The sequence below is a fragment of the Ranitomeya imitator genome, chromosome 9, assembly GCF_032444005.1.
Source record: "Ranitomeya imitator isolate aRanImi1 chromosome 9, aRanImi1.pri, whole genome shotgun sequence".
Taxonomy (NCBI): Eukaryota; Metazoa; Chordata; class Amphibia; order Anura; family Dendrobatidae; genus Ranitomeya; species Ranitomeya imitator.
The window spans coordinates 21,405,863-21,421,473 of record NC_091290.1 but is presented as its reverse complement, the minus strand read 5'-3'; the positions used below and the strand labels follow the sequence as shown (position 1 = coordinate 21,421,473).

At 39.1% G+C, this 15,611-nt stretch overlaps 1 protein-coding gene across 1 annotated transcript in view; it reads left to right on the top strand.

Annotated features, from left to right (window-relative positions):
* The window catches only part of PTPN5 (protein tyrosine phosphatase non-receptor type 5), an 81,738-nt gene extending 73,004 nt beyond the window's left edge, over positions 1 to 8,734 (top strand). Inside the window, exons 11-13 of the mRNA XM_069738578.1 lie at positions 73 to 233; positions 314 to 427; positions 5,619 to 8,734. Of these exons, the coding sequence (XP_069594679.1) occupies positions 73 to 233; positions 314 to 427; positions 5,619 to 5,712 (369 nt within the window). The 3' untranslated portion in view covers positions 5,713 to 8,734. The remainder of the gene's footprint in view (positions 1 to 72; positions 234 to 313; positions 428 to 5,618) is intronic.
* Positions 8,735 to 15,611: the final 6,877 nt, after the last annotated feature.

Sequence of the window (15,611 nt, the reverse complement as noted above, 5' to 3'; positions counted from 1 at the left end):
AAAGTTCCCAATAATCGCCGCTGTCTCACCAGACATACCAAATGTTCATTGAACTTTTGGGCAATGTTTTAGAACGGTGAAAAAGAAAGGAGTCTGCTGCATTTTTGGTACACATCATGGCCAGACCAGAAGACCCCGGATCAAGCTCCAGCACTCTTAAAGTTGGTGCAGGATGTGGAGGAAGCCAGGAAAAATGGCGAGCCTAATAACGGACCTATAGTTGTACACTGCAGGTGAGCCACAAGACAGGCTTCACTATACCGTTACTGATAGGAATGCTGAATGACAACATATCATGTCTTCTGTCTTGCAGTGCAGGGATCGGGAGAACCGGCTGTTTCATTGCTACTACAATCCTGTGTAAACAGCTGAAGTATGAGGGGATGGTGGACATCCTGAAGACCACCTGCCAGCTGAGGTTAGACAGGTAAGACGATAGCACCCACTTTACTTTGATTAGATGCCCAAATCTTTTGCATTTGGATAGCGATTTAGATTGTGATAACATTCAGTTTCTTGAGCACTTGGTTTTGGACCTGATCATGGGATGGGTGCATCTTCTAACTGTTAGAGGGATCTACCATTAGTATATTGAGAATGGTCTGAGTTCCCAACACTATTGAGGACATGATGGTGGAGGTGAAGGATCCATTGTGCTGGGTCTTCTTATATACTATGCCCTGGATAAGATAAGGCTTCAGCTTGGTGTCTCCTGTGGGCAGCTAGACTTGTGACGATGAGAATGACGGGTGGGTTTCTATAATGCCTAATCCAGATGACTGATACTACATCACTGCTACAATCTGGATTAACCCCCCACCCCCATCATAGCAGTATATTATGCTGGCACTTCCTGCTAGTAACTTGTTGCCAATGTACAATAATTGAGGGTAGGAATTAATTATTACTTACACTTATAGTTGTGAAACAGACTGAGCTATTTCGGGGCACCAAAGATCCAGCCAAGGAAATAGCAATTAATAGTTCTCAGCTCAAATGTCTCTGAATATTCCTGTTATTCACTTTCACAAGGCCGGAGTGAGACCTTCCCTGCATGACGTCCTTTGAAAGCACAGTGCAGCATTTTGGCAGACGTGCAGTTGATCCCTGAATTGTCCCAGGCAGGAAGTGCCGCTTTAATGAGTGGGAGTTAATGGACAGAAAAATGTCTATAGACTGTGCAAAGTATATATGTTGCTATCCTGCTGTACCTGGGCCTCCAAAAGTACGATAGAGCTCTCATCTGTCATTAAGTCGCCTCACTCTCTGATGATAACGCAATGACTCTACTGACTTGTCCTCTAATGATAACGTGATGACTCTACTGACCTTGTCCTCTAATAATAACGAGTTGACTCTACTGACCCTGTCTTCTAATGATAACAAGATGACTCTACTGACCCTGCCCTCTAATGATAACAAGATGACTCTTCTGACCTGTCCTCTAATAATGAGTTGACTCTACTGACCCTGTCTTCTAATGACAACGAGATGACTCTACTGACCCTGTCCTCTAATAATAACGAGGCGACTACTGACCCTCTGCCCTCTAATGATAACGAGATGACTCTACTGACCCTGTCCTCTAATGATAACAAGATGACTCTACTGACCTTGCCCTCCAATGATAATGAGCTGACTCTACTGACCCTGTCCTCTAAGTATAACGAGATGACTCTATTGATCCTGTATTCTAATGATAACAAGATGACTCTACTGACCCTGTCTTCTAATGATAACACGATGACTCTACGGACCCTGTCCTCTAATGATAACAAGATGACTCTACTGACCCTGTCCTCTAATGATAACAAGATGACTCTACTGACCCTGTCCTCTAATGATAACGAGATGACTCTATTGCTCCTGCATTCTATTGATAACAAGATTACTCTACTGACCTGTCCTGTAATAATAACGAGATGGCTCTACTGACCCTGTCCTCTAATGATAACGAGATGACTCTACTGACCTGTCCTCTAATGATAACAAGATGACTGTACTGACCCTGTCCTCTAATGATAACAAGATGATTACTGACCCTTTTCTCTAATGATAACGAGATGACTCTACTGACCTGTTCTCTAATGATATTAAGATGACTGTATTGATCCTGTCCTCTAATGATAACGAGGTGACTACTGACCCTGTGCTCTAATGATAACGAGTTGACTCTACTGGTCCTGTCCTCTAATGACAACAAGATGACTCTACGGACCCTGTCCTCTAATGATAATGCGATGACTCTTCTGATCCTGTCCGCTAATGATAACGAGATGACTCTATTGATCCTGCATTCTAATGATAACAAGATTACTCTACTGACCTGTCCTCTAATGATAACGAGATGGCTCTACTGACCCTGTCCTCTAATGATAACGAGATGACTGTACTGACCCTGTCCTCTAATGATAGCGCGATGACTCTACTGACCCTGTCCTCTAATGGTAACACGATGACTCTTCTGACCCTGTCCTCTAATGATAACAAGATGACTCTACTGACCCTGTCCTCTAATGGTAACATGTTGACTCTACTGACCCTGTCCTCTAATGATAACGAGATGACTCTACTGAACCTGTCCTCTAATGGTAACACGTTGACTCTACTGAATCTGTCCTCTAATGGTAACACGTTGACTCTACTGAACCTGTCCTCTAATGATAACGAGATGACTCTACTGATCTGTCCTCCTTTGATAACGTGATGACTCTACTGACCTTGTCCTCTAATGATAACACGATAACTCTACTGACTGTGTTCTCTAATTATAACGAGATGACTCTACTGACCCTGTCCTCTAATGACAATGAGATGACTCTACTGACCCTGTCCTCTAATAACGAGATGCCTCTACTGAACCTGTTCTGTAATTATAACGAGATGACTCTATTGATCCTGTCCTCTAATGATAAAGAGATGACTCTACTAACTTTGTCCTCTAATGATAACGACACCACTCTACTGACCCTGTCCTCTGATGATAACAGGATTGCTCTATTGACCTGTCCTCTAACCATAATGAGATGACTCTACTGACCCTGTTCTCTAATGATAATACGATGACTCTATTGACCCTGACCTACAGTGCCTACAAGTAGTATTCAACCCCCTGCAGATTTAGCAGGTTTACACATTTGGAATCAACTTGGCATTGTGACATTTGGACTGTAGATCAGCCTGGAAGTGTGAAATGCACTGCAGCAAAAAAGAATGTTATTTCTTTGTTTTATTTTTTTTTTTAAATTGTGAAAAGTCTTTTCAGAGGGTCATTTATTATTCAACCCCTCAACCCACCAGAATTCTGTTTGGTTCCCCTAAAGTATTAAGAAGTAGTTCAGGCACAAAGAACAATGAGCTTCACATGTTTGGATTAATTATCTCTTTTTCCAGCCTTTTCTGACTATTTAAGACCCTCCCCAAACTTGTGAACAGCACTCATACATGGTCAACATGGGAAAGACAAAGGAGCATTCCAAGGCCATCAGAGACAAGATCGTGGAGGGTCACAAGGCTGGCAAGGGGTACAAAACCCTTTCCAAGGAGTTGGGCCTACCTGTCTCCACTGTTGGGAGCATCATCCGGAAGTGGAAGGCTTATGGAACTACTGTTAGCCTTCCACGGCCTGGACAGCCTTTGAAAGTTTCCTCCCGTGCCGAGGCCAGGCTTGTCCGAAGAGTCAAGGCTAACCCAAAGACAACAAGGAAGGAGCTCCGGGAAGATCTCATGGCAGTGGGGACATTGGTTTCAGTCAATACCATAAGTAACGTACTCCACCGCAATGGTCTCCGTTCCAGACGAGCCCGTAAGGTACCTTTACTTTCAAAGCGTCATGTCAAGGCTCGTCTACAGTTTGCTCATGATCACTTGGAGGACTCTGAGACTGACTGGTTCAAGGTTCTCTGGTCTGATGAGACCAACATCGAGATCTTTGGTGCCAACCACACACGTGACGTTTGGAGACTGGATGGCACTGCATACGACCCCAAGAATACCATCCCTACAGTCAAGCATGGTGGTGGCAGCATCATGCTGTGAGGCTGTTTCTCAGCCAAGGGGCCTGGCCATCTGGTCCGCATCCATGGGAAGATGGATAGCACGGCCTACCTGGAGATTTTGGCCAAGAACCTCCGCTCCTCCATCAAGGATCTTAAGATGGGTCATCATTTCATCTTCCAACAAGACAACGACCCAAAGCACACAGCCAAGAAAACCAAGGCCTGGTTCAAGAGGCAAAAAATCAAGGTGTTGCAGTGGCCTAGTCAGTCTCCTGACCTTAACCCAATTGAAAACTTGTGGAAGAAGCTCAAGATTAAAGTCCACATGAGACACCCAAAGAACCTAGATAACTTGGAGAAGATCTGCATGAAGGAGTGGGCCAAGATAATTCCAGAGACCTGTGCCGGCCTGATCAGGTCTTATAAAAGACGATTATTAGCTGTAATTGCAAACAAAGGTTATTCCACAAAATATTAAACCTAGGGGTTGAATAATAATTGACCCACACTTTTATGTTTAAAATGTATAAAAATTTAACTGAGCAACAAAACTTTATGGTTTGTAAGATTTATGCATCTGTTAATAAATCCTGCTCTTGTTTGAAGTTTGAAGGCTCTAACTTATTTGCATCTTATTAAACCTGCTAAATCTGCAGGGGGTTGAATACTACTTGTAGGCATTGTATAATAATGATGAAATAACAATGCTGACTCCACCCTCTGATGAAAATATTAAGACTCTGCTGATCCCACCTCTAATGATAATGAGAGGACTCTACTGACTCTGTTCTTTAATGATGAAATAACTCTGTTGAACCTAACCTAAAATATTACAACTCTGCTGACTCTAAATTCTAACGATATTGACATGACTGTGCTTTAATGATGATAAAATTACTCTGCTGAACCAAAACCTAAAATAAGACAACCTGCTGACTCTAACCTCCTAATGATAGTGAGATGTCTCTGCTGACTCTGTTCTCCAATAACAATGAGATGTCTCTGCTGATCCTATTTTTTTTAATGATAATGAGATGACTCTGTTATCCACAACTCTGCTGACTCTAACCTTTAATGATAATAAGATGACTCTGCTGATCTTGTTCTCTAATGATGAGATGACTCTGCTAACCCTGTCCTCTAATAATGGTGAGATGACTCTACTGAACCTAACCTGAAATAAAATGACTCTGCTGACTCTGCCCTCTAATGAATGAGATGACTCTGCTCTCCAATGATAATGAAATAATTCCCCTTTCCCAGTCATGTAATGTTAATAGGATGACTTGACTGACATTGCCCTCTAATGATAATAAATGACTCTGCTGATTTTGTTCTCTAATGATAAAGAAAACACTATGCAAACCCTGCCCTCAAATAATGATGAAGTTACTCTAACGAACCTCACCTAATATAAAATGACTCTGCTAATCCTGCTCTTTAACGATAATGAGATGACTCTGTCAAAGGTGTTCCAATCTGTGCAGCAAAGCTGATAAGCTGCAATTAATGTCATCCAATTGTTTGTGCTCTACGGGCAGTAATATTTTAGGATTTTTTTAATATTGATCAAATCTAATATTACTAAATATCATGTTTATGACTATATATTTTTTGTAGGGGAGGAATGATCCAGACCAGTGAGCAGTACCAGTTCGTCCACCATGTGCTAAGCTTGTTTGTCAAACAGAATTCTTGCTCTGTAGAGGAATAATCACTCGGTGAATATCGGGGTAGGTCCCTGACAGACAGAAAAAGCTTCATTTAAAGAAAAATGATCAGCAGCGCCGCCCGCCATCAGGCTCCGGGGAAGACATTTTCTCGTTCAATTGCAGGTCAATGGGATTTTGCGGCTATTAATGTAAGCATACAAGACCTTACAAATGACAAAAATGGGACGATCATCACCAAAAAAAAAAAAAATCCGGAATTTCTATTGTACATTGAATCAATCGCATCGGTTTGTAACAAGATTATTATATGAAGATAATTACATTTGTGTTCTTAAGTTTTAGTATTTTTCCGGGGGTAAAAATAATAAATTGCTTCTGACTGCAGTGTTGAACGACGTCACGCAGAATTCTGTAACGTATTGATGCTGACAAGTAATTTTTTTGCCTTTTTTTCTGAACTGTTTTTACATTTTTATCTACCGGATACTGTGTCACATGACTCATGAACGCATCAAACCTCGGTACGGAAAACTCCAATAATTTCATACAGCATTTCGCTTAATACCTCATGTTATAGACAAACTAAGCGGGGGTGGAGGTTGGGTATGGGTCGGAAAATCATATCTCCATCTTGCGCCTTTAACCCCTCAAGTGCCAGAGGGGTGATGGGTTTTAACACTGAATATACCTATACTTTTAGGATGTTTACAAAATATTTTTTATGAGCTTTCAAATTTGGGGACTGGGGAACAGGGAAGATGTAGAAAAAAAGTACAAGTCAGAAGTTTAAAGGGTTGTTCTCAACGTAGGTAAATAAGGTTGAATCACCTTAGAATGTTCCGCAGCTTTCTAATATAACGTTGAGTTTCAGTTCTGGGCCATTTTCAAGATCTCTGCTTGCCTTTAGTAAACGGAAACATTCGTAGTTACATTCAGAGATGGAATACCTCTCCTGAACTTGTCTTACTTCTACAGCTGAGGATTTGTTACAGTACAATTTCTGTGAGCTAAACACAGCAGCTACATACATTAAATTCCAAGCTTTGTGTGCAGTTTCTGAACGTAAACTGATTTCAATGGTCATCATGTAATACTTCATTTTGCCTGTGGAGGCACTGCAGGGAAATTGGACACTTGAGCTGATTGATAGGAATTACTGTACTCAGTTTATCAATGAGCTTTTAGAACCTTTTAGAACCTTTGGAACATTTCATTTAGAACATTTGGAACCTTTCCTTTGGTACATTTAGAACCTTTGGAACCTTTCCTTTGGTACATTTAGAACCTTTGGAACCTTTCCTTTAGTACCTTTGGAACCTTGGGAACATTTCCTTTAGAACATTTGGAACCTGGAACCTTTCCTTTGGTACCTTTAGAACCTTTCCTTTAGAACCTTTAGAACCTTTGGAACCTTTGGAACATTTCCTTTAGAACATTTGGAACCTGGAACCTTTCCTTTGGTACCTTTTAGAACCTTTGGAACCTTTCCTTTAGAACCTTTGGAACTTTTAGAATCTTTAGAACCTTTGGAACCTTCCCAACAAAACTACTTTGTCCAATGTGGTAGGTTCTTTTATACTAGATGAGTTGTTTAAAAGATACCATATGGGACCACAGATTGTGGGAGAACAAAAATCAAGGGAGCTCTCCTGTTGTGGGAAGCCCACCCTAATTGACATTGGGCCTAAATTGGTAACACTAAGACTGCAGGTTCGCCCCCAAATCAAATAAGGATGCAACTGAATGTTTCTTTCTCAACAGTGGACTACGTACCATAGGTGAAGTCATGCTACTGGTGGGATCCCCAGGATGGGAGCAAAGTAAGCTGCTTGTCTTTGATGGTGGGTTTGATGGTACATGGAAGCCGGGTGGATGGGAAAGGGAAACCAGAGTATTGGGTAGGGGGAGAGACAGTTTTTAGGTGTTCTTCATGTTTGCCTCTAAACATAGTGTTTGGTACCATCAGTAAGAAGCTAATGCCTTGCTCCACATATATCCACATATATTGTCATTTTATCATCAGTCAAATCCTCAAAGAAAGTCCAGTCACTCCATGGTAAGAGGCTGAGGGCATGGCGGGCAGGTGACACCACAGGTGACAAAGGAGAGGAGCATCTGACTGTAAAAAAAAAAAAGGAGGTTAACATTACATAAAGTCTTTAATAACCCTTTTGAGTATACGGCTCCAGTGCAGACCTATGAGTCTCCATGGTGACAGACTACAAAAAGAAAATTCGTAGTCTGACCCGGCAGTCATGTATTACTTCACTTTCTCTGTCTCCTTTCCTTGACGTATGGGACTGCATTGAGGCTGTATACACAAAATGGTTGAAGATTTTTTTTTTTAACCAAGACTACCTGCAGAGTTGCTTAATTTTGTATCTTGGATACGTTAAAGCCAGTCATAGGTTGCAAGAGTCCACATACCCTTATATATTAGCAAAAAAACAAAATAGTACAATGACTTCATGTCTCTGTTGTACAGCGCTCATGGAATTTCATCAACAGTGACTAAATAATATTCATTATTACATATCGGGCCTCAAGATTAATCATAGATCCATAATTGGCACCGCGTGTAGAGCACATGATAACGGGATAATATAGGCTTAATGCACCAGTATAATGTCGTAAAGTACGCAACTAATTACACGCCATGCGAACCCATCGTATGAAACGCTTTATGTTTATTCCTATAACCACTTTCTAAGCTTCTTGGTTTCCAGCTGTTTCAAGCCAATTGTATAGAATTTGCAGGTTACAATATGAGACAAATACACCACAGCCTCGTGTCTGCCCCCTCTAATGTTAACCCATCCGACATCATGCCACAGGCGGCACATAGGATGGCGAGGGAAACAACGTGAGAGAACTACTCCATAAAGAGGTGAAACAATCCTGTCTGCTCAGTCCCATCTTCTTACTCACAGGGGCCCACAAGTAATTATAGCAGAAGGGGGCCCCAAGCAAACAATCCGCTTAAAGCCCCTATGGTTATCATAGGGGCAGTATTATAGTAGTTATATTCTTGTACATAGGGGGCAGTATTATAGTAGTTATATTCTTGTACATAGGGGGCAGTATTATAGTAGTTATATTCTTGTACATAGGAGCAGTATTATAGTAGTTATGTTCTTGTACATAGGAGCAGTATTATAGTAGTTATATTCTTGTACATAGGGGCAGTATTATAGTAGTTATATTCTTGTACATAGGGGCAGTATTATAGTAGTTATATTCTTGTACATAGGGACAGTATTATAGTAGTTATATTCTTGTACATAGGGGCAGTATTATAGTAGTTATATTCTTGAACATAGGAGCAGTATTATAGTAGTTATATTTTTGTACATAGGGGGCAGTATTATAGAAGTTATATTCTTGTACATAGGGACAGTATTATAGTAGTTATATTCTTGCATATAGGAGCAGTATTATAGTAGTTATATTTTTGTACATAGGGGCAGTATAATAGTAGTTATATTCTTGTACATAGGAGCAGTATTATAGTAGTTATATTCTTGTACATAGGGGCATTATTATAGTAGTTTTATACTTGTACATAGGAGAAGTATTATAGTGGTTATATTCTTGTACATAGGGGCAGTATTATAGTAGTTAAATTTTTGTACATAGGGGGCAGTATTATAGTAGTTATATTCTTGTACATGGGAGCAGTATTATAGTAGTTATATTCTTGTATATAGGGGCAGTATTATAGTAGTTATATTCTTGTACATAGGGGCAGTAATATAGTAGTTATATTCTTGTACATAGGAGCAGTATTATAGTAGTTATATTCTTGTACATGGGAGCAGTATTATACTAGTTATATTCTTGTACATGGGAGCAGTATTATACTAGTTATATTCTTGTACATAGGGGCAGTATTATAGTAGTTATATTCTTGTATATGGGGCAGTATTAAAGTAGCTATATTATTGTACATAGGGGCAGTTTTATAGTAGTTATATTCTTGTAAATAGGGGCAGTATTATAGTAGTTATATTCTTGTACATAGTGGCAGTATTATAGCAGTTATATTCTTGTAAATAGAGGTAGTATTATAGTAGTTATATTCTTGTACATATGGGCGGTATTATAGTAGTTATATTGTTGCATATAGGAGCAGTATCATAGTAGTTATATTTTTGTACATAGGAACATTATTATAGTAGTTTTATACTTATACATAGGAGAAGTATTATAGTAGTTATATTCTTGAACATAGGCATTATTATAGTAGTTGTATTCTTGTACATAGGGGCAGTATTATAGTAGTTATATTCTTGTACATAGGGGCAGTATTATAGCAGTTATAATCTTGTACATATGGGCAGTATTATAGTAGTTATATTCTTGTACATAGGAGCAGTATTATAGTAGTTATATTTTTGTACATAGGGGCAGTATAATAGTAGTTATATTCTTGTACATAGGAGGCATTATTACAGTAGTTATATTCTTGTGCATAGGGGCAGTATTATAGTAGTTATATTCTTGTACATAGTGGCAGTATTATAGAAGTTATATTCTTGTGCATAGGAGCAGTATTATAGTAGTTATGTTCTTGTACATAGGAGCAGTATTATAGTAGTTATATCTTGTACATAGGGGGCAGTATTATAGTAGTTATATTCTTGTACATGGGGGGCAGTATTATAGTAGTTATATTCTTGTACATAGGAGGCAGTATTATAGTAGTTATATTCTTGTACATAGGAGCAGTATTATAGTAGTTATATTCTTGTACATAGGAGGCAGTATTATAGTAGTTACGGTATATTCTTGTGCATAGGATCAGTATTATAGTAATTATATTCTTGTACATAGGGGCAATATTATAGTAGTTATATTCCTGTACATAGGAGCAGTATTATAGTAGTTACGATATATTCTTGTATATAGGGGCAGTATTATAGTAGTTATATTCTTGTACATAGGAGCAGTATTATAGTAGTTATATTCTTGTACATAGGAGCAGTATTATAGTAGTTATATTCTTGTACACAGGGCAGTATTATAGTAGTTATATTCTTGTAAATAGGAGCAGTATTATAGTGGTTATAATCTTGTATATATGAGCAGTATTATAGTAGTTATATTCTTGTACATAGGGAGCAGTATTATAGTAGTTATATTCTTGTACATAGGGAGCAGTATTATAGTAGTTATATTCTTGTACATAGGAGCAGTGTTATAGTAGTTATATTCTTGTATATAGGAACAGTATTATAGTAGTTATATTCTTGTACATAGGAGGAGTATTATAGTAGTTATATTCTTGTACATAGGGGGCAGTATTATAGTAGTTATATTCTTGTACATAGTAGTATTATAGTAGTTATATTCTTGTATATAGGGGCAGTATTATAGTAGTTATTCTTGTACATAGGAACAGTATTATAGTAGTTATATTCTTGTACATAGGAGCAGTATTATAGTAGTTATATTCTTGTACATAGGGGCAGTATTATAGTAGTTATTCTTGTACATAGGAACAGTATTATAGTAGTTATATTCTTGTACATAGGGGCAGTATTATAGTAGCTATATTCTTGTACATAGGGGCAGTATTATAGTAGTTATATTCTTGTACATAGGGGCAGTATTATAGTAGTTATTCTTGTACATAGGAACAGTATTATAGTAGTTATATTCTTGTACATAGGAGCAGTATTATAGTAGCTATATTCTTGTACATAGGGGCAGTATTATAGTAGTTATTCTTGTACATATGAACAGTATTATAGTAGTTATATTCTTGTACATAGGGGCAGTATTATAGTAGCTATATTCTTGTACATAGGGGCAGTATTATAGTAGTTATTCTTGTACATAGGAACAGTATTATAGTAGTTATATTCTTGTAAATAGGAGCAGTATTATAGTAGCTATATTCTTGTACATAGGGGCAGTATTATAGTAGTTATATTCTTGTACATAGGGGCAGTATTATAGTAGTTATTCTTGTACATAGGAGCAGTATTATAGTAGTTATATTCTTGTACATAGGGGCAGTATTATAGTAGTTATATTCTTGTATATAGAGACAGTATTATAGTAGTTATATTCTTGTACATAGGAGCAGTATTATAGTAGTTATATTCTTTTACATAGGAACAGTATTATAATAGTTATATTCTTGTACATAGGGGCAGTATTATAGTAGTTATATTCTTGTACATAGGGGCAGTATTATAGTAGTTATATTCTTGTACATAGGGGCAGTATTATAGTAGTTATATTCTTGTATATAGAGGCAGTATTATAGTAGTTATATTATTGTACATAGGAGCAGTATTATAGTAGTTATATTCTTGTACATAGGGGCAGTATTATAGTAGTTATTGTTGTACATAGGGGACAGTATTATAGTAGTTATATTCTTGTACATAGGGGGCAGTATTATAGTAGTTATATTCTTGTACATAGGGGACAGTATTATAGTAGTTATATTCTTGTACATAGGGGCAGTATTATAGTAGTTATATTCTTGTACATAGGGGCAGTATTATAGTAGTTATATTCTTGTACATAGGGGCAGTATTATAGTAGTTATATTCTTGTATATAGAGGCAGTATTATAGTAGTTATATTATTGTACATAGGAGCAGTATTATAGTAGTTATATTCTTGTACATAGGGGCAGTATTATAGTAGTTATTGTTGTACATAGGGGACAGTATTATAGTAGTTATATTCTTGTACATAGGGGGCAGTATTATAGTAGTTATATTCTTGTACATAGGGGACAGTATTATAGTAGTTATATTCTTGTACATAGGGGCAGTATTATAGTAGTTATTGTTGTACATAGGAGCAGTATTATAGTAGTTATATTCTTGTGTATAGGAGCAGTATTATAGTAGTTATATTCTTGTATATATGGGGCAGTATTATATGAATTGTAGTTGGTTTTGTCACACCACTTTTTTTTAGTGAGCACAAGAATATGTTTTTCCTATAGTAAAGAGAATTGATCCATGTTCTGTCCTGAGGCTTGTTGGGAGACACATTCAGAAAAAAAATACATTTGCAAGAAAAGATTAAAATAAACACTGCCGAAACTGAAACCATCGTTTCTTTCAAATTTTTCCTCTCATTTAGGCATAACAATAAGATTCTGCATTTTGTCGATTTCCATTACTTTTTAAAAATATTCCTAAAACCTCATTGTCTTCAAGTACAGCAGAATACAATAACGTTGCCCGTAGGCATTTATATTGTCCAATTGCAGCCATTAAACGACTGCTGTTTGACTTACATGTAGTAAACTATTTTGTTTATTAACAGATTGAGACAGGCCGACCGCACTTCCATAAGCACAGAATGATCATTGATTTAATGTTTGTGTGAACACTTTTTCTTAATTCTTCGCAGCAGCACGTCTTGGTTACACATCATGATGTGCTGCCGAGCATTATGATTTTTAAGCGGAGCATTCGATAAGTGATCTTGGTGTGTTTAGGCAAGCCAATACTGTAGGAGTTAGATTCCAATTATCGACTCATGTATAAGGAGACTTGAAGAAGACCCTGAGCAAGTGACTGTACTCAGACCAACAATGTGCAAGGCGCTCCCTGAACTATAAAACCAGACATGTCCTGTACAATCAGTAGGAACACAAGGAAAAAGCCTGTATAGTTTAGCCCCAGGATTGTATTCCTGTCTTTCCTGTTGTCCAACAGCAGCCATGTGGACAGTAGGATTGTATTCCTGTCTTTCCTGGGGCCCCACAGCAGCCATGTGGACAGTGGGATTGTATTCCTGTCTTTCCTGTTGTCCCACAGCAGCCATGTGGACAGCAGGATTGTAGGATTGTATTCCTGTCTTTCCTGGGGTGCCACAGCAGCCATGTGGACAGCAGGATTGTATTCCTGTCTTTCCTGGGGTGCCACAGCAGCCATGTGGACAGCAGGATTGTATTCCTGTCTTTCCTGGGGTCCCACAGCAGCCATGTGGACAGCAGGATTGTAGGATTGTATTCCTGTCTTTCCTGGGGTCCCACAGCAGCCATGTGGACAGCAGGATTGTAGGATTGTATTCCTGTCTTTCCTGGGGTGCCACAGCAGCCATGTGGACAGCAGGATTGTATTCCTGTCTTTCCTGGGGTGCCACAGCAGCCATGTGGACAGCAGGATTGTATTCCTGTCTTTCCTGGGGTCCCACAGCAGCCATGTGGACAGCAGGATTGTAGGATTGTATTCCTGTCTTTCCTGGGGTGCCACAGCAGCCATGTGGACAGCAGGATTATAGGATTGTATTCCTGTCTTTCCTGGGGTGCCACAGCAGCCATGTGGACAGCAGGATTGTATTCCTGTCTTTCCTGGGGTGCCACAGCAGCCATGTGGACAGCAGGATTGTATTCCTGTCTTTCCTGGGGTCCCACAGCAGCCATGTGGACAGCAGGATTGTAGGATTGTATTCCTGTCTTTCCTGGGGTGCCACAGCAGCCATGTGGACAGCAGGATTGTATTCCTGTCTTTCCTGGGGTCCCATAGCAGCCATGTGGACAGCAGGATTGTAGGATTGTATTCTTGTCTTTCCTGGGGTGCCACAGCAGCCATGTGGACAGCAGGATTGTATTCCTGTCTTTCCTGGGGTGCCACAGCAGCCATGTGGACAGCAGGATTGTAGGATTGTATTCCTGACTTTCCTGGGGTGCCACAGCAGCCATGTGGACAGCAGGATTGTATTCCTGTCTTTCCTGGGGTCCCACAGCAGCCATGTGGCCAGAGGATTGTAGGATTGTATTCCTGTCTTTCCTGGGGCCCCACACCATGTGGACAGCCTTATGGTACGTATGTCCTTACCTCCAGAATAGTCCTGAAAATGTATTTTATTTCTGGTGTACAAATATTGCACCGTTTGCCATCTGTTGCCCCTGTGTTGCATTTGTCTATTGCTGGCTGCAGAATGAGTTAACTGAGAATCCTTCAGTCAGCCCGCTGTGATGATCTGTTGGGGAGTTTGTAACTCTTTCATCTGTGGCTTCCTGAGCTCCTCTCAGCTGATTTAAAAAGTTTTATGTGCAAGGACAGAAAAAAAAAGGAAAAACCAAATGTTGCAAAAGTTTTAAATGAAGCCCAAATGCAAAACTGATATTTAGCCGCAAATACATACGTTTAAGTAAAAAATAAATTTTCCCCAGAAGTGAGCAAGCCTTTAAATTCCATGATATTTCTTTATAGGGTTTTTCTAGGACAGTTCAGGCTTCTGCAGTCACCACTAGGTGGTGCTGCTCACTACATGCCGATCTATACAGCTGTCATTGAGTTCAATGAGAAAAGCTCCCCCTAGTGGTGGCTGTAAGCAGACTGAAATCTAACATTGCTTTCTATAGAGGATTTGAAACTTCAACTGCTATGAAGTTATACAAAGAAATTACGGAGCGGAAATGTTCAACTTACCTGCAATTTCTAGCATGCCTTATGAAGAAATAGAGGCACACATTTACATTACAATACATGTAATTGTTCTATAGTTTACCATAGGGAATAGCGGAAATCATATGAATTTGTCAGTCACCGTCTAGCTCTAAGAGATAAACTTTAGGGATATATCATATTTAATGTATCTGATCCCTGCCCCCCGCCCCTCTGCGCCCAGTGACCGGGATGTTTTAGTACCTGTGCACACACATGCATCAGACTTAGTAAGGACAGTGTATGATTGTACCGTCATCATCTCTAATAAGATGTGTTTGTAAATAGCGCAGCCCTTTTCCTGCCAGCGCAGCCGCCAAATACGATACCACTGGCAGGCGAGGGGTTATAATTTTTAACAAAAAAAAAAAAGGTTTCAGATACAGTCTTACAGCATAGCACGGGCATTTTTACCATTTTTATGAATGTGGTAGATCTATCACCTCCGAGATGTTTCCACTGTCATTTTTATTGCTGTAAACAGATGTGGTTTTTGCATTAAATAAAGGCCG